Source organism: Hyperolius riggenbachi, chromosome 11 (assembly GCF_040937935.1).
Source record: "Hyperolius riggenbachi isolate aHypRig1 chromosome 11, aHypRig1.pri, whole genome shotgun sequence".
In the NCBI taxonomy this organism is placed as follows: Eukaryota; Metazoa; Chordata; class Amphibia; order Anura; family Hyperoliidae; genus Hyperolius; species Hyperolius riggenbachi.
In genome coordinates this window covers 82,262,682-82,282,280 of record NC_090656.1, presented here as the reverse complement: position 1 = coordinate 82,282,280, position 19,599 = coordinate 82,262,682, and the positions used below count along the sequence as shown (strand labels likewise).

The 19,599-nt window shown below is 46.3% G+C and overlaps 1 protein-coding gene across 1 annotated transcript in view; it reads right to left on the bottom strand.

The window, feature by feature from the left end:
* LOC137538016 (C-signal-like) overlaps nt 1–19,599 on the bottom strand; it is a 39,607-nt gene that overhangs the window by 15,958 nt on the left and 4,050 nt on the right. Inside the window, exon 3 of the mRNA XM_068259941.1 lies at nt 8,845–9,032. Coding sequence (XP_068116042.1) covers nt 8,845–9,032 — 188 coding nt within the window. The remainder of the gene's footprint in view (nt 1–8,844; nt 9,033–19,599) is intronic.

Here is a 19,599-nt window from a genome sequence, read left to right as displayed (position 1 = left end):
TCCTAGGGTGTTACAGGGCGTAGTTTAACATGGCGGCGTGAGGACGTGCACGCTAAGGCTCTGACTTACCACCATCTCCATGCACCGACGCTAAGCCCAGACTTGACCCATGTGGGATGCGCCTGGAGCGAGATAGAGACGCGGTTGGTGGTCCTCTGCTTGCGGAGGTCAAGGGCATCCTCCTGAACCCTCTCGTGGCTGAGCCGCTGCCTCATCCCCCGCTAGCTGCCTGAGAGGTCTGGGCGGCAGGAATTGCCTAGCCGAAGGGAAACCGCCAACAGTGTGTGGAGGGAGGCGGAGCTTGCTCTCTCCCCTCCGTGATCACCTCCAGCATTCGGCAGGCTACCCGAGCGTGCCCAAGGACTGCACTGTGTCAAGGGGGTAGCCAGCAGCAACACACAGACAGAGGAGCTGGCGCTTCACTTGCCAGAAAAGCCTGCATCGCTTCCCTGTGCCTGGAGACTCTCTTGTCTGCAAGCCTGTGTTGCTGCTTTGGGTCTCAGCCAGCTGACTGGAAACCAATGCACCTAATGGAGGTAAGGTGAGCAGACAGAGACACAAGTGGACTGGTACTGGGTGTTCACTCTGATAGGCTGAGGCTGAGTGGGGTTAAAAATCCCCCTGAGGGACTTCTGTGAAGTTGATAGGAGACTTTTTACTCTCCAATCTGTATAATAGTATTTGGCCATTGCAGCATTGTCTGCCTGGCGGATGCAGGTGCAGTCTGTTTGAAGGCACTATTGTTGATCAGTGGTGATGACGGGAAAAAATAAACAGAAAAACTCCCCAGATACTCCAAAGCAACCCCAACCGAGGGTATCAAATTACTTCCCAGCTACCTCGCCCGCACAGGGGAAGCAAGGTAGACTGGTGGACAACATGGCAGCTGAGAGCTCTCCAGGTCTATCTCAATCACATGCATAGACTAGTGGAGATATGGGCATATCTCCATGAACTTCCAACTAAAGCAGATTTAGAATTGCAAACTACTACCATCTTGGACTCCACCAGGGCGGAGATCGAGGTGATAAAAGAAGAGATGGGGAGGTATCCCAAAAAGTTCTGGCAGTGGTGGGTGAAGTGGAGCTCTGAAGTCTGAAGTTAGTAGTTTAAGGGCCCTTGTGGAAAAACAAAAAGATATGAATACCACCTTTAGTGGTCAGATTGAGGACTTGCAAAATCGTAATAGGCGCAACAATATAAGGGTCCGTGGATTTCCAGAAAGGATAAAAGCAGAGTAGTTAGCTCCAGCCTTGCAAAGGATCTTTCCAGATACCTGGACAGTGAGGATATTCATATATGCATTGATCGGGCCCATAGGATTGGGAAAGAAACGGGACCCCTAGGGACGTTATATGTAAGATTCATTATTTTACACAGAGAAAGAGAATATTAAGAGATCAGCAAGAGCAAAAGGGTCTCTGGAATATGAAAAGAGCTCAGATACAATTGTACCAGGACTTAGCCGTCTTCACCTTGGCCCAAAGGAGAGCACTAAAACCCCTCCTGGAGGTCTTGAGAGGGAAAAACATTATATAAAAATGGGGGTTTCCATTTCAATTAGTTGCAAGTCAAGGCCAAGTGACATTAAGCCTAAGCTATCCGAAGGAAGGACCTGCAGGAATTCTGTAATAGACTAGGCCTGGAGATACCATCCCTCCCAGCCTGGGAGTCGGAAGATATATATATACTGGGGGGAATCAGAAATTAAGAGGTGGGGGGGCTGGGGGAGGGGAGTGAGAGTGGATGGTTTTGTTTTTGGTTTTTTGTTTTTGTCTTTGCTTTGTCTTGTTTTTGCTTTCCCTTTCCTCTCTGGGAATAATGTATATGAAAGTTAAACGATGTGTTATAGTTCATTGAAGGAGTGATATATGATCTATGTATGTAGACACTGAAGCATTGTAAAGGGGAGGATGACAATTATAGTGATACTTTTCAGGGCTATATGGTTTAAAATTCACTTTATTTATTCTCCTGCGTGGTGTCCTTTCCCCTCCTCCTCCAGCTATATAGGAGGGGAGTCAAGATATGGGGGGGTGGGGGATACCTCGATAGGAGTTCGATAGCACTGTATAGAAATGTAGACACTATAAATGCGGTAAAAAAGGGAGGATATATTGTTTTGAGAATGGAATAGGTTATAAGAAGATAACTATCCCTGTGAATCTGTATGAGGAGGGGAGGGATTAATGTGAAGAAGAGAAATATTTTTTCTAGCTGTATATCTATGTGGTGTCTTTTTCCCTCCTCCTCCAATTATAAGTAAGAGTGGAGTGGGGTGTGGGGGTGGAGGGTAGAGGTCATCCTAAGAGGACGCCGATATTATTATATAGGAATGTGGACACTGTAGCACTCTAAAAAGGAAAATGTATTTGTTCACTTGTATGGCGTCTTTTTCTCCCCTCCTTCAATTATATAGGAAGGGAGTCAAAGTGTGGAGGGTAAAGGCCATTTCAATAGAAGATTGATATCACTATTTAGGAATGTAGACACTGAATACGTTGTTTTAAGAATGGAATAGAATATAAGAGGATGATGATCATTGTGACACTGAGTGGGTGGGGTGGGGTTTTGTGGAAGAGGGATTAATGTGTTAAAATGTATTTTATTTGTATATTTACATGGTGTCCTTTCCCTCCCTCCTCCAATTATATATAGGAAGTAGGGTGTGGAGGCGGGAGGTAAGGACTAAGGGTCATTCTAAGAGGAGGTTTAGTTTATAGGTTATTTAGGTTTAGGAATGTAGACATTGTGCCACTTTAAAAGGGAGGTAAAGTGGTATATGATGTAAGAGGATGATGATTATTGTGATATTGTTAAAAAGGGGAAAAAATTTTTTTTTTGTCTCCCCTCCTCCCTCCTTCGAGTACATATAGGTGTAGAGGTGGAGAGTAAAAGCTATCGGAGGAGGAGATCGATATCATTAGCAGAGTTTAATAATTACAAGGGGATAAGTGAGAGGGGTTACTAGACTGGGCATGGTTGCCCCTGTAAGGGTTTTTCCTCTTTTTTTTTATCTCTCTCTTTTTCTTTTCCCCTCTTCCTTGCTCGTGATAGGCTGGGGGTGGGTTGGGGCCTGGGCACTATGTCTCCATGTTGCTTCACGCCTCAAGACATGGTCAACGATCTCGGAGACGGACTCCCATGTAACATGGTTGGGTCATGGGATTGTATGGCCCATAGGAGGCCAAGGTTATGTGTGGGTAACAATGAAGACCAAAGGTGTGTAATGAAAATGAATGAAGTGTGTGTGGGGGTGTTTTTATTTTTTTTTCTATTTCCCCTTCCTTTATCGTGCCACTTTCTGGGCGATCTGGCCTGGAATATTTTGGGTTTTGGAGCATGGATAGACCATGACAAGAGTTAAATTGATGTCTCTCAACACCAGAGGCCTGAATGTGCCTGAAAAGCGGGCATCAATTCTAAGATCCTTTAAAAAGCAAGGTATAGGAATAGCCTGTTTCCAAGAAAACCATTTCTCCTTAAGGGGACCCCCAAACTTTAAAAATAAAATGTTTCCTCATGCCTTTTTTAGTTTTTCCCAACAGTCAAAGGTGAAAGGTAACGCTTTGCTGGGATCTAGGGATATCAGAATGGAACAACAACAAACAACATTTGTAAAGCGATTTTCTCCCGTAGGAACAGATACAGGAATTAAGAGATGAGGATGGTAGATATATATTGATTAAAGGTCTAATTGAGGGGCGAAGGCTGACAGTGGGTTCAGTTTATTTCCCTAATGAGAGACAGGTTGGATATATGGAGCGATTTTTTCTGAGGCTTGAGGCATTTGCCGAAGGGAGTGTTATACTTGGGAGGATTTAAATATTAGTCTGGATCCTGAAATGGACACTTCAACCGGGAGGTCTCACCTTTCAAAAAAACTCCTGACTAGAGCCAGGGCTGGACTACAACGGCAGCAGTTGATAGATATATGGCGGGTACAACACCCCTCTAAGAAGGATTTTACATATTATTCGGGTTTACACCAGTGCTATACAAGAATTTATTATTTTTTGGTGTCTCATAATCTGCTGTCTGAGGATCCGCAGTCTGGAATTGGGGTTGCCGCAGTATCTGATCATGCACCGGTGTTCCTGGAACTGGTCACAGATAACGAGAGCAGCCCTCAATTTAATTGGAGATTAAAGGGAACCTTAACTGAGAGGGATATGGATGTTTCTTTTTAAACTATACCGGTTGCTTGGCAGTCCTGCTGATCTCTGTGGCTGCAGCAGTGGCTGAATCACACACCTGAAACAAGCATGCAGCTAATCCAGTCTGACTTCAGTCAGAGCACCTGATCTGCATGCTTGCTGAGGGGCTGTGGCTAAAAGTATTAGAGACACAGGGTCAGCAGGAGAGTCGGGCAACTGGTATTATTTTAAAAGGAAAATCCATAGCCTTCTCAGTTTAGGTTCCCTTTAAATAAAGCATTATTATCGAATGAGCGGGTGGTGTCGGTGATTGGTGCAGAGCTAAAGAACTACTTTAAAGGGGGAACTGAAGTAAGAGGTATATGGAGGCTGCCATATTTATTTCCTTTTAATCAATACCAGTTGCCTGGCAGCCCTGCTGGTCTATTTCTCTGCAGTAGTATCTGAATAACACCATAAACAAGCATGCAGCTATTCTTGTCAGGTCTGACTTTAAAGTCTGAAACCTCTAATCTGCTGCATGCTTGTTCAGGGGCTATGGCTAATAGTGTTAGAGGCAGAGGATCAGCAGGGCTGCCAGGCAACTGGTATTGCTTAAAAGGAAATAAACATGGCAGCCTCCATATAGCTCTCTCTTCAGTTCCCCTTTAAGGAAACTCAGATGAGAGAAATAACTATGACTACCCTCTGGGAGACACACAAGTGTGTCATAAGGGTTTTTTCTTTTATAAGAGAGGGTGCAAGGAGGAAGAGGGAAAGAACTAAAGCTATCATGGACTCCTGGAACCGGGTGCAGGAGTTAGATAAAAAAACATAAGAAAAATTTGCTGCCTGCAATGTGGCAGGAACTAAAGGGGGGGGGGGGGGGGGGGGGGTTCAGGGAAGAAAAACTAAAGTCACTTCTCTTCCAGAAGTCTAAAGAGATGGCAGCAAAATGCAGATGCCTGTACTATGAACATGGGAACAAGAGTGGGAGGTTATTGGCCAGGGCATTGAGACAGCAGCAAAGGGAGTTGTATATCCCACAGATTTTAGATGGGACTTCGAGAAGGCGGGTGGGAAGTGAGTCTATCACGTGCGTTTTTTAGAAATTACTATGAATCCCTTTATAATATTGAACAGACGGGGGTGAACTCCAAAGAACAGCAGTTATATAAAATGCAACAATACTTGAGGAGGTCTAGGATGCCGGCGCTGGGCACCGCTGAGGCAGCAGAGCTGGAGGTCCCTTTCTCAATGGAGGAGTTGCAGAAGGCGGTTTGGCAGTCCCCCCCCCCCCCCCAAATAAAGCTCCTGGGCCAGATGGGTTTGGTTCTGAATATTGTAGGACGTTTTTTGATATACCTGCACCTCAGATGCTAAGGCTATTTAACCTGGTAGGAGGTGGGAGGGAGGGGAGTTGTACATTTTCACAAGATACAGTATGCTTGGATCGAACATAGTGGTACTACCTAAAGCGGGGAAGGACCCATTACTCAGACCTATTTCATTGCTCAATGCAGAGATTAGGATATACGGAAGGATGATCGCGGATCGGCTGGTGCGCCTGTTTGGTGGTATTGTCCACTATGATCAAGTAGGATTTATGCCCCTGAGAGAAGCGCATTTGACAGGGTGGACTGGGACTTTATTGATCAGACACTGCGGCATGTGGGGCTGGGAAGAGTAATGAGGGAGAGAATATTAGCACTGTACTTGTCCCCCACTGCAAGCATAAGAGTAAATGGGGTACCCTCTGAGTTGTTTGGTATCAGTAAGGGGACACGTCAGGGGTGCCCCGTGTCCCTCTTGATCTTTGCCTTTACCCTGGAGCCCCTGCTGTGCTCAATAAGGGACAATGAGAATATTAGGGGTATAACACTCACTCAATCTGGGCATAAGGTGGCAGCAACAATCTTTTTTTTGACTGCCCCAGGTATATATCTTTTCCTAGTCTGATGCAGGAGTATACTAGATATGGAAGGGTTTTTAATTTCAAAATTAATTCTAAATGCAAGGCAATGTCGGTGGGTCTGGACCAGGAAACGATCGTAAGGATCACGCAGAACTTCCCATTCAGATAGGCCCAGTCTGGCCTATCATACTTGGGAATTAAACTTGCTCCATCGATCATGGAATTATATCAGCAAAATTTCCCCCCCTTGATGAATAATATTATTAAAGATCTTGAAAGATGGGATGTGGAGTCCTTTTCATGGTTAGGCAGGATTAATATCTTAAAAATGGCAGTGATGCCTAGAATATTATATTTATTTCAGGCTGTACCAATTATGCTACCTCTGCACTTTTTCCAACAGGTCAAACGACTATTCATGAAGTTTATTTGGAAAAAGAAACCTCCACGCACTAGATCTACGCTGTTATATGCGTGAAAGCGAAGGAGGGGACTGGCGGCACCTAACGTGCGCTTGTATCATTCAGTTGCAGTATTGACTCAGGTGGTGGACTGGTCTAGACATAAGGGCAATAAACTATGGGTAGGGATGGAGCAAGAGCTGGTAGCTTACCCTATTCAGTATACACCCTGGACAGGGTAATGTACTAAGATAAACCACCCGGCAGGTACTCTGACTCTAGTTGGTAAGTATAGGGAGCGGTAGGGTATTTATCCATGGCCAACACCCATGATACCATTATTGGGGAACCCAGGGTTAACTGGTAGCATCACGGGCGAGGGATTTCCACGTTGGAAAAGCTGTAGGGGACTAAGAGCATTAAACCTGATTGAGGAGGGGAACTGGATTACTCTGCATCAGATTAGGGAAAGTGTGGACACCCCTGGGTTGGATGAGTGGGGCCTTATTCATTTTCGCCACTTCCTGACGCTTGGTCACGCGAACCACAGTGGTTCGCGTGACCAAGTGTCAGACAGACACGAAACGGCCGTCGCTCCACCGCTTTAGCCTCCACCCACCTCCTACCTTCACAACCCTGCTACCAACGGTCACGTAAGATTTGCCTGACTCTGTTTACCCCATCTGGGGATGTCACTGTTTGATGGAAATAACAACCTGCTTGCATATTTGAATGTACTGTCAATTTTTGGACATTAAATCACTCATTCTCAGACGGAAGGTGCACGCTAACTACTTTTTTCTTGAAGATTGAACGTACTCACTTTTCTTGCCAGCGATGTAGAAAGTTATGGCTGTGTGTTGAGCTATTTTGATGGGACAGCAAATTTACTCAGGGCCGGCTCGCTCATGAGGCGGGGTGAAACTTTTGCCTCAGGCAGCACTTCTAGGGGGGCGGCACCCGCCCATCCGTGGGTGGGGGGGGGCGGCCGCCAAGCTGGAGGGGTAGCGGGCAGGAAAGGGGTATTGGGCCTACCCATTGGGTCGGATTCCTTCCCTCCCTCGCCTGGGTCCCCCAATCTGCGCTCTCCTTCCAGCTTTAAATAGTTAAGTAGCAGCCGATAGTAAGAGGAACGGCGGGAATGACTCACCTCTTCCGCGTTCCAGCGTGCGCTCCACTGACGTCACTTCCTGCAACGCCGTCCACTTACAATACAGTGGGCGGCATTGCATAAAGCAACGTCAGTGGAGCGCACGCTGGAACTGGAAGAGGTGAGTCATCCCCGCCCATCCCTCTAACTATCGGCTGCTACTTAACTATTTAAAGCTGGAGGGGGAGCACAGATTGGGGGACCCAGGCGAGCCCACCGCTAACCCCAATACCCCCTTCCTGCCCGCTACCCCCTCCAGCTCGGCAGCCCCCCACCCACGGATTGGGGGGGGGCGGCAATTTCTTCTAAGTTTGCCTCAGGCGACAAAAAGTCTAGAGCCGGCCCTGAATTTACTCTGTTTGTTATACAAGCTGGACACTGACCACTTTAATTTGTATCAAAGTGTCATATCTTCGGTGTTATCCCATGAGGTGTACTCACTTTTGTGATATACTGTACATAGCTATGTTTTCTAACATTTTGTCAGCATACAGGAATAGATTCGGAAGAAGGCTTATTATCCGAAAGCTTACTCTTTTTATTTTAAGTTGGCAAATAAATGGTATCATCCTGTTGTAAAACTTCCTTCTTTTCCTGATGGCTAATACGGTACAATACTCTACTGTTGTTAAAAGATTGTGCTAAAACTAGGACTGTTAAAAGGATCACGGTCAGGGCCTGATTTTATTTACCATAAGGCAGTATAGGCCCTTGCTTACAGGCGCCTGATGATGGAAAAGCGGCTTACTTCCCTCCTCAAGTGCCTCTCTCCTTCCCTATGCAGAGTCCCAAGTGGAGCATAAATTAGAAGTTACTCACCCAGGTCTCGGCATTCCACTGATGAGACCTCCCTTCAGTCGGGATCACCTCTAGCTACCTAATACCTGGAGGCACCTTTAGCTACTTAGTATTATGTAGCCAGAGGTACACTCAGTATCAAGGGACACCTGTGGCTACCTAAACTGGGCAGGGGAAGTAAGGGAGAGGTGATAGCTGGGACAGTCAGCACATTTGCTGTGCGGTTTGGTGGGGGTTTGAAGGTTCGTGGAGGGTGAAGTGTAGGGGGCCAGAACATCTGTGCCTATAGGCTCCTGTGATGTAAATCTGGGCCTGATCATGGTACAAATGTAAATCGTACATAGTTATATATTTTCTTTATCCATGTGGGATTTTTCGTACACACAATTGAATTACATACTGTATTATATGAATGTATGTATTATATGAACGTATGTATCTTACCTTTGCTACTAGTAATGGTCCAACCACATTTGTGGTGTAGACATGCAACAAATCATCTGCATCTGTGGACTCCAGGGAGCTGTCAGGCATGATGCCGGCGTTATTGATCAGTACATTGAGCCCGGCTCCATTCAGGTGTTTTTCCACTTTTTCTGCCGCTTCTTGAACGCTTTTGGCATCTGTGGCCTCTAATAATACAACATATAATATCTCAGCAAATGGTTACCAAACACACTTCACAATGTAAAAGAAATGAACAATTTGTAATTTTTATAGTAGTTTCATTGTAATGGAGAAAGACAGAATTTCAACCAATAATCCAGAAAAGAACAAATTACATAAGTTCTAATTTTATTTCTAGGTCACTAAATGAAGTAAGTATTTGATCCCCAATAAAAACATGAAAGAGTACTGGTGGAGAAACCTTTGTTGGTCAGCAGAGCAATAAAATGTTTCTTAGCAGAGGGGGTTAAATAGCGTCAGAGACAGTGGTGGTGGTGGTTAGGTAGCAGTGCCAGGGATTTCGTTTTGGTGCATAAATTCAGAGGAGGCAGCGCAAGGTTAACTACTGTAGTTGACCGTCTTTTGATGTTACCAATATTCTGCTATCATCTTCCCTAACCTATTTCTCACACTAACCCTTAACTATGTACACCTAACACTAACTACCACGTTCTCTTAATACTAACCTCTGCTGTTGTGGGGTTTGGAGCTGAACATCACATCAGCAGTTAAGAGTAGGTAGTGTTAGGTGTAAATAATTGAGTGAACGTTAACTGTAGAAAAAAAATGAGTTTTACTTACCTGGGGTGGGGCATCTACCAGCCCCCTGCAGCCATCCTGTGCCCTCACAGTCACTCATGGCTCTTCTAGTTCCCCGCTGCCAGCTAGTTTCGTTTTTGCTGACTTGGAGTCGGCCGGCTGCTTTTTACGCATTCCTGCTGGTGCAAAAAGCTATTGCAGACATCAACAAGTACATTTTTACGCGTTACGGCTGTAATGCGTAAAAATTTACGCATTACACCCGTAACACGTAAAATGTCCTTGTTGATGTCTGCAATAGCTAGTGCATAGAAGGGACGCGTAAAAAACGTATGCATGGCGGCCAAAAATGAAACAAGCTGGCAGCGGGGGACAAGAGGAGCCATGAGTGACTGTGAGGGCACAGGGTGGCTGCAGGGGGCTGGTAGATGCCCCAGGTAAGTAAAACTCATTTTTTTTACAGTTAAAGGATACCCGAACTGAAATGTGACATAATGAGATAGACATGTGTATGTACAGTGCCTAGCACACAAATAACTATGCTGTGTTCCTTTTTTTCTTTCTCTGCCTGAAAGAGTTAAATATAAGGTATGCAAGTGCCTGACTCAGTCCTGACTCAGACAGGAAGTGACTACAGTGTGACCCTCACTGATAAGAAATTCCAACTTTAAAACACTTTCCTAGCAGAAAAGGGCTTCTGAGAGCAAGAAAGAGGTAAAAAAAGGGGAATTTCTTATCAGTGAGGGTCACACTGCAGTCACTTCCTGTCTGAGTCAGGACTGAGTCAGCCACTTACATACCTGATATTTAACTCTTTCAGGCAGAGGAAAAAAAAAAAAAGAACACAGCATAGTTATTTGTGTGCTAGGCACTGTACATACACATGTCTATCTCATTATGTCAAATTTCAGTTCGGGTATCCTTTAAGGTTTCCTTTAAGGTGTAGTGTCAGAGATAGGTTAGGGAAGGTGATACTAGAACATTACTGAAATTCTACTATCAGTCATGCAGAAGTTGGTAGAATTTTGGCCCATTCCTCCAGACAGGAATAATGTCATTGGTTGGGACGGGTTTGTAGACCTTGCTCACGTGTGCTTTTTTGGCTCTGTCTTTAACATTTTTAATCCTCAGATGCCATGTATTTTGTGAATTGCACTAATTGCACCAGTCCCTCCTGCAGCAGAGCACCACCACAACTTGATGCAACCACCCTCACAATGGTGGCTGGTAATATGTTGTTCTTTGGCTTGCAAAGCTCATCCTTTTTCCTCCAAACAGAACAGTGGTCATTATGGACAAACAGTTTGATCAGGGGAGGACTAGGACCTTTTGGTCCGGGGGGGGGGGGGGGGGGGTATGGGGATCCAAACATAGAGGCCTTTTCATGCTGGCATCAGCCCAAAATGCATCTCTTTCTTGTGTTAAAGGGGAACTTCAGCCTAAACACACATACTGTCATTAAGTTACATTAGTTATGTTAATTAGACTAGATAGGTAATATAATCTTTTACCCACCCTGTTTTAAAAGAACAGGCAAATGTTTGTGATTCATGGGGGCTGCCATCTTTGTCATGGGGGCAGCCATCTTTTTGGTTGAAAGGAGGTGACAAGGAGCAGGAGACACAGTTCCAACTGTCCTGTGTCCTGATTACCCCTCCCAGCTGCACACGCTAGGCTTCAAATGTCAAATTCAAAATGTAAAAAAAAACAAATTGCACCAAAACAGCAGAACGAGAACAACAAAATCAGAAATCCCATCATGCTTTGCACAGCATCAGGGGAAAAAAGCCCGGGCAGTTTTCTTCTGTGCAGCTAAAAATGATGCTTTGATAAGAGAAACAAAGTTCTGATGCTGTGAAACTGTTAAAGAAACACCAGGCCTTTTCAGTGCTGCTGAGTCGATTTTTAGTCCGGAGGTTCACTTTAAGCAGTAACATTAAAGCGGATCTCTGGACTAAATGAGAAATCCTGCAACCTCCCTGTTAAAGAAAGTTATAGTTACCTGAGGAGCCTTGTCCCTCGAAGTTATCCCAAGATCACCTGACTTCCGACGCCTAGCGCTGTCTCCCCTCTCTCCACACAGAAAACCGTCAAGCTACTGCAGTAAAAAGCTTGGTGGCGTTTTTCTCCTAGGAGAGAGGGGAGGCAAAGCCATGTGCCAGAACCAGGTCACCCTTTTCTCACACTGGAGATCACCAAACTTCTGGTGCATACTCTGATTACCTGATGACTAGACTATTGCAACTCTCTGCTCTCTGGCCTCCAAGCCAACCGTTTAGCCCCACTACAGTCCATTATGAACTCTGCTGCACGACCTCCCGCTTCTCCAATCTCCAGCCCAATCCCCCTCTGTCAGCCCTTTCACTGGCTGCCAGTTGCATACGATTCAAAATCCTGACGCTTGACCACCCTATATGCAATTGCGCTACTAACAATGTTCTCCTTTCTTCCTTTCTGGTAACCTCCTCTCACTCCCACTTACATGGCTTATCTCGATCCTCCCCCCTCCTCTGGAACACCTTCCAGAGGAACATCCATATCCCTCTCAGTTTAGGTTCCCTTTAAAGGAGTCATCAGGCGTAAGTTACAAATTGAGCTTTACTCACCTGGAGCTGTCTCCAGCCCCTTGCAGCCGACTGTCCCACACTGACCGCTCCGCTCTCCGCCGTCGTCCCGGACTCTCCGCACGGTGCAGAGGCCGATCGTGGGGTTGGTCTTACTGCGCCACATGGCGAATCGCCGCTGTCAATCATCGCCATGTGGTCCGCGACGCACTGCGCAGACGCAGAACTACGCATTTTCTTTAACGATATTGTGCAACATTGTTTAACAAAAGAGTGTAAAAAAATGTGTCACGACACCACGCCACCCACTGAGATTGTTCGTTTTTGAACGACCAACATGTTGGATTGAAACACAGAGGATCGTTCCGATCCTCATTGACCTCCACGGGTTTTGCCACGATTGTGTAAATGATCACCCACATGACCCTTTGTTTACAATGGGGGGGGAGGAGGGAGAGATGGGTAGGTAGGTAGGTAGGAGAGGTAATTGGGGGGTGAGGGGGGGGGGGAGGTCACTGTGAGAGGTGACAGGGGGAAGGTGAGAGGTCACTGGGTGGGGTCACTGGGGGCTGGCTAGGTGGGAAATGTCACACGGAGTGGCAGGGGAGTGGGGTTGGCTAGAGTGGTGATGTCACTGGGGGTGGCAGGGGAAAGATGTCACTGTGAGAGGTTACGGGGGGGGGGGAGGTCACTGGGGGCCGGGTTACCTGGGAAAGATTGGCTGTGAGGAGAGGTCACTGAGGGTGGCTAGATTGGAGATGTCACCGAGGTTGGCAGGGGAGACAAGTCACTGTGAGAGACTAAGGTGGGGGGGGGTTCACTGGGGGAGGATGGCTGGGAGGGGAGGTCACTGCGGTTGGCTAGAGTGGAGATGTCACTAGGGGTGGCAGGGGAGATAGGTCACTGTGAGAGGCTACCGGAGGGAGAATGGGGTCACTGGGGGTTAGTTGGAGGAGGTTGGCTGGGAGGGAAGGTCACTGGGGGTGGCTAGATTGGAGATGTCTCTGGAGTTGGCAGGGGAGATGGGTCACTGTGAGAGACTAATGTGGGGGGGGGGGGGGTTCACTGGGGAGGTTGGCTGGGAGGGAAGGTTACTGCGGGTGGCTATAGTGGAGATGTCACTGGGGGTGGCAGGGGAGACTGTGAGAGGTTGGGGGGGGGGGGGGGGGATCACTGATTAGCAACCCACAGTTTGACTTCTGCTACACCTCAAATCAACCTGCTACACATAAAGCCCAGCCCCCTGCTCAGCAACCAAGCCACCCGAGAAACAGTTAGAAGAGAGTAGCTTGCTGGGATAAGCCCCACCCACTTGCGACCATAAGCCCCCCCCCCCACACACATTTCAAACTGCAGTGTAGAGAGTGGCTAGTCACTCACATTCCACTGATCTTCCATCCTGCTGAATCACCTCGCTGTTCTCTGCTCTGCGAGGTCTCCTCTCTTCTTTGCACTTTGCCAGCCACTGCAGCCCGAAGTTGTAATTACCTACAGTCTGACAGCTCCAGGTCGAGGGGCGGAGTCTGAGCACCAGAACAGTCAGGCAGCCAGCCAATAGGCTACCCTGCCTGTAGGAGGGACCCTGTTCTGACTTGATCATGGCACCGGCACTGATTGTTTGGGGAAGTGGCGGCCCGGGGGGAAACCGCCCCCATCCCCCCGGGCCAGTCCGCCTATGAGTTTGATCATGGGCTCATATGCCCTTGAAAACTGCTTTTTATGTAGCTTTGGAGCAGTGGCTACTTCCTTGTCTAGCAACCTTTTAGGTTCTTCGTTAGGAGACAGATTTGCTTCAATTCTGGTAGCTCTGTGAGGTAAATATTTGTTTGTCAGTAAAATACTGCAATCTGTGTTTTACGCTTCTTTAGGAATTCTGAAAGGTTTTTCTGCATTACCGAAAATGCGGTAAAACTTGCAAAAAATGTGGAAAGTGCGGTATTTCAGCAGTAAGCATGCAGTAAATAATAACAGTCAATTGTCTTCCATAATTTAGGATAGTCTTTGAAAGGTTTTTTTTTTGGGGGGGGGGGGGGGAGGTGTATTTGATTACTAAGCAACCTATGGAAAGTATATTTATAGACATACCCTATTAAAAACAATTCTGTAGATATTTGGAGTTTTATTTATACTTTTGTATTAAACAGCCTGAGTAGAAACTTTGTTAAACAGCAATAGGAACTCCACTAAAAACTGCAAAATGCACACAAATTGGCTTTATCGGTTACCGCCGGGTACATGCAGGTCTTAAACTGATCGGTAAATTATTTGCTAACATGCCCCTATTTTTCATGCAAATTCAGATTTTTGGTAAAATATCACAAAATACCGTACAGTTTATGACCTAATTTATCTCATGCGGTAAATTATGCGGCTGCTGGAGAGATTCGTAAATAGCGCACTTCACTTGTATCAGACTGGCCACGACTGGAGGAAGTTACGGAACCCGGTACTGGCGCAGGAGAAGGCTGAGGACCGTGGCGTGGGAGCGATCTGTATGGATGAGGCTGGAGGAAGCCCCAGATATGTATAACACTTTTCTATTTAGTCTGGTACACTTTAGCTTACATCCTCATGTTCAATCTGATTAGGCAAATTGGCTCTCACAAGCTAATTGTTTAACTTCCTGAAGACTTGATATCAATTTCTGGAATTTTCCAAGCTGTTTAAAGGCACAGTTAACAAAGCGTATGTTAACTTGTGACCTACTAGAATTCGGATATAGTCAATAAACAGTGAAATAATTTGTCTTTGAAGTTGTTATCTGGTACTGGCATCCTGCTGATCTTTCATGCCTCAGTAGTGTCTGAATCACAAACCTGAAACAAGGATGCAGCCAAACTTATAGTGTACCCAAGGCAGATTTTACTTTAAAAATGGGACACAGAGGCATGTTCCTTGCTCAATGACATGCCTCTGTGTCCTCTATGTGCTGCTCTCTGTTCCCTCTGCTCTGCCCCTTGAAACCACTGACAAGCAGCTTGTCGCTAGCTTGAAAAAGGGAGGGACATCCGTGGCAGGAAATGCACTCCTGTATATCCATCCCTTCTAGCATTCAGAACACCCTTTCCTCGCCTCTCCGTACCCCGTCTCCACCTCTCCCTGCCCCTTCCCCATCCCTTCTTCGGCTCTATTCTCTCTGATGAAAGGCAGAGAGCTGCAGTGTTGTGATCTTGGCGTTGCAGCCATTTTATTTCACAAAACAAAACTGAAAAAAAGACCAGCAGTAATCGACACTCTTATTTGAGGCAGCTAGCTCCGCCCCCCCCCCCCTTCCCCCTCGGATCAGGTATATATATATATATATTTTATTTTTTTGCAATAATTGACCATCTCTGGTTCTCTTTAAACCAATCATCTGATATGCATGCTTATTCAGTGTCTGTGACTAAACATATTGGAGGCAGAGGATCGACAGGACAGCCAGGCAATTTGCACTGTTTACAAGGAAATAAATATGGCAGCCTCCACAATCTTCTCATTTCAGTTGCCCTTTAAAGAGAACCTGAGGTGGGTTCTAAGAATCTTATTAGCACACAGAGGCTGGGTCTGCATATAATGCCCAGCCTCTAACATATAAACATGTTTATCCGCATTTCGTCATAGATTTGGTGTGCAGGCCTCAGGACAATATTAACCATATATAGCCAAGAAAAAGGAAAAGAGATACTGAACTGATGGGCCGCACTCCCATTTAATATAACAATCTTTATTAAACACTTTGTATAAAGATGATAAAATCATTTAAAAGTAAAAAAGCTGCCAAGCAGCACCGCCACAATACAATAAGTGTGGAAAAACAGTATCAAAAATGCCTCACCGCCTTAATATAAAATAAGCCCTGTAAGCTGTATAGATTGTCAATTGGGTTCAAGTATTGAACCCAATATAGTGCAATGCCAGACCCGGGTCTCACATCCTATTATAAAGTGCAATTGCCTAAATAGGTAGACTGTGAGCCATGGTGCAAGTGAAAAAGTAACAGTTATATATGCTCAAAGAACATGTGTACTGATAATGACGTATGGACTGTGCATACATGCATAGGCGGACTGGCCCGGGGGGATGGGGGGCGGTTTCCCCTCGGGCCACCACTTCCCCAAACAATCAGTGCTGGTGCCATGATCAAGTCAGAACATGGTCTCTCCTACAGGCAGGGTAGCCTATTGGCTGGCTGCCTGACTGTTCTGGTGCTTAGACTCCGCCCCCCGACCTGGAGCCGTCAGACTGTAGGTAATTACAACTTCGGGCTGGCAAAGTGCAAAGAAGAGAGAAGACCTCGCAGAGCAGAGAACAGTGAGATGATTCAGCAGGATGGAAGATCAGTGGAATGTGAGTGACTAGCCACTCTCTATGATGCAGTTTGACATGTGGGGCCGGGGCTTATGGCCGCGAGTGGGTGGAGCTTATCCCAGCAAGCTACTCTCCTCTAACTGTTTCTCGGGTAGGTTGGCTGCTGAGCAGGGGGCTGGGCTTCATGTGTAGCAGGTTGATTTGAGGTGTAGCAGGAGTCAAACTGTGGGTTGCTAATCCCCCAGTGACCCCCCCCCACCCCCCAACCTTTCACAGTTTCCCCTGCCACCCCTAGTGACATCTCCAATCTAGCCACCCCCAGTGACCTCCCCTCCCAGCTAACCTCCTCCAACTAACCCCCAGTGAACCCATTCTCTCTCCGGTAGGTTCTCACAGTGACCTATCTCCCCTGCCACCCCTAGTGACAAATCACCACTCTAGCCAACCGCAGTGACCTCCCCTTCCAGCCAACCTCCCCCCCCCCCCCACCTTAGTCTCTCACAGTGACTTGTCTCCCCTGCCAATCCCAGTGACATCTCCAATCTAGCCACCCTCAGCGACCTCCCCTCACAGCCAATCTTCCTCAGGTAAGCTTTTTACCACAGTAGCTTGACGTTTTTATGTGTGCAGAGAGGGGAGACGGGGCTATGCGTCGGAAGTCAGGTGATCTTGGGATAACTTCGAGGGACAAGGCTCCTCAGGTAACTATAACATTCTTTTACAGGGAGGTTGCAGGATTTCTCATTTAGTCCCGGAGATCCACTTTAATGTTAAGGCTTAACCTTTTCCTGACCGCGTCACGCCGATGGGCGTGGCCGTGGCGGCAGCCCCAGGACCGCCTAACGCTGATTGGCGTAAAGTCCTGGGGCTCTGTTTTGCAGGAGATCGAGCGCAGGCTGCGCGCGCATCTCCTGCTTGAGGGGCGGAGCTCCACCCCGCCTTCAGTCTCCGAGCGGCTATTGCCGCTCGGGAGACTGTTGGACAGTGTGATCGCCGTCTATTTACACTGTGCAGCGCTGCGATGTGTGACACGGCTGTCCCCGTGTGACACGGCTGTCCCCCTGGGGGACAAGAGAGCGATCGGCTCTCATAGGCAGAAGCCTATGACAGGCGATCGCAGTAACTGTGGGGAGGGAGGGAAGGGAGGGAGGGAGGGAAGGGATTTAAAGAAAGAGTGTTTTAAAAAAAACAAAACACGAACAATAATATTTATTAAAAAATAAATAAACACGGGGGGAGCCATCAGACCTCACCAACAGGAAGCTCTTTTGGTGGGGGGAAAATCACTTGTGTGCTGTGTTGTGCGGCCCTGCAGCTTGGCCTTAAAGCTGCAGTGGCCAATTTCACTAAAAATGGCCTGGTCACTAGGGGGATTTAGCCCTGCAGTCCTCAAGAGGTTAACACAAGAAAGAGATGCATTTTGGGCTGATGTCAACATGAAAGGGCCTCTATGTTTGGTTTTCCCACGGGCCAAAAGGTCCCAGTCCTCCCCTGCATACATGGATCAGAAATGCAAAAGGGTGCATATACATACATATACCGGTCTGGACATGTCAGCAGCTGCGAGGTAAGGGCGGTGGGAGGCACACAAGACGATCCACGCGTGGCGTGGTTCAAAAGGACCTCTTCCTCAGGAGCCACTCCTCCTAAGGAAGTGGTCCTTTTGAACCACGCCACACATGGAGCGTCTTGTGTGCTTCCCACCGCCCTTACCTCACACCTGCTGACATGTCCAGCAGTCCGGTATATGTATGTATATGCACCCTCTTGTATTTCTGATCCATGTATGCACAGTCCATACCTCATTATCATTACACATGTTCCTTGAGCATATATAACTGTTACTTTTTCACTTGCACCATGGCTCACAGTTTACCTATTTAGGCAATTGCACTTTATTATAGGATTTGAGACCCAGGTCTGGCATTGCACTATATTGGGTTCAATACTTGAACCCAATTGACAATCTATACAGCTTACAGGGCTTATTTTATATTAAGGTGGTGAGGCATTTTTGATACTTTTTTTCCCCACACTTATTGTATTGTGGTGGTGCTGCTTGGCAGCTTTTTTCATTTTAAATGATTTTATCATCTTTATACAGAGTGTTTAACCACTTTACCCCCCGCGGTACGGATTTCTCCGTCCCTTTTTTGCCCCCTAAAAAACCAAGGGACGGAGAAATCCGTACCTTCCGCGATACCGCCGCTGTCTGAGCTCCTGACGCTCGTGCACGTGCTCCCGCCGCTCGTGCAAGCCGCCGCCCGCTCGGCCAGAGATCAATGAACGGGAAAATCCATTCCCGTTCGTTGATCTAAGCCCCAGCAATGATCTGCTGCTTCTTTGAGAAACAGCGCGATTATTGTGATTTTCCCAGCCTCGTAGTGCTTCCTGTAAGCGTCCTTCCGGACGCTTACAGGTCGCATGTAAACAAACTCACATCTTGTGGCCAAATAGTAAAACTACACCCTAAAGCATTTTACATATACAAATACATTAGTTTTACACAATAAATTAACTTATTACCTCCCACACTCCCCAATTATTATTTTTTTTGTAATTTAGAAAAAAAATACAATAAAAAAAAAACTAAATAGTTACCTTAGGGACTAAACTTTTTAAATATTTATGTCAAGAGGGTATAACACTGTTACTTTATAAACTACGGGCTTGTAATTAGGGATGGATGCAAAACTAAAAAAAATGCACCTTTATTTCCAAATAAAATATTGGCGCCAAACATTGTGATAGGGACACAATTTAAATGGTTTTATAACCGGGACAAATGGGCAAATACATTTCATGGGTTTTAATTACAGTAGCATGCATTATTTAAAAACTATAATGGCCAAAAACTGAAAAATAATAATTTTTTCCTACATTTTTTCCTATTTTCCCATTAAAACACATTTAGAATAAAATAATTCTTGGCATAATGTCCCACCTAAAGAAAGCCTAATTGGTGGCGAAAAAACAAGATATAGTTCATTTAATTGTGATAAGTAATGATAAAGTTATAGACGAATGAATGGAAGGAGCGCTGAAAGGTGAAAATTGCTCCGGTGTTCAAGGGGTAAAACCCCTCAGTGGTGAAGTCAGGCCCGTCCCTAGACTTTTTGCCGCCTGAGGCAATCTTTAA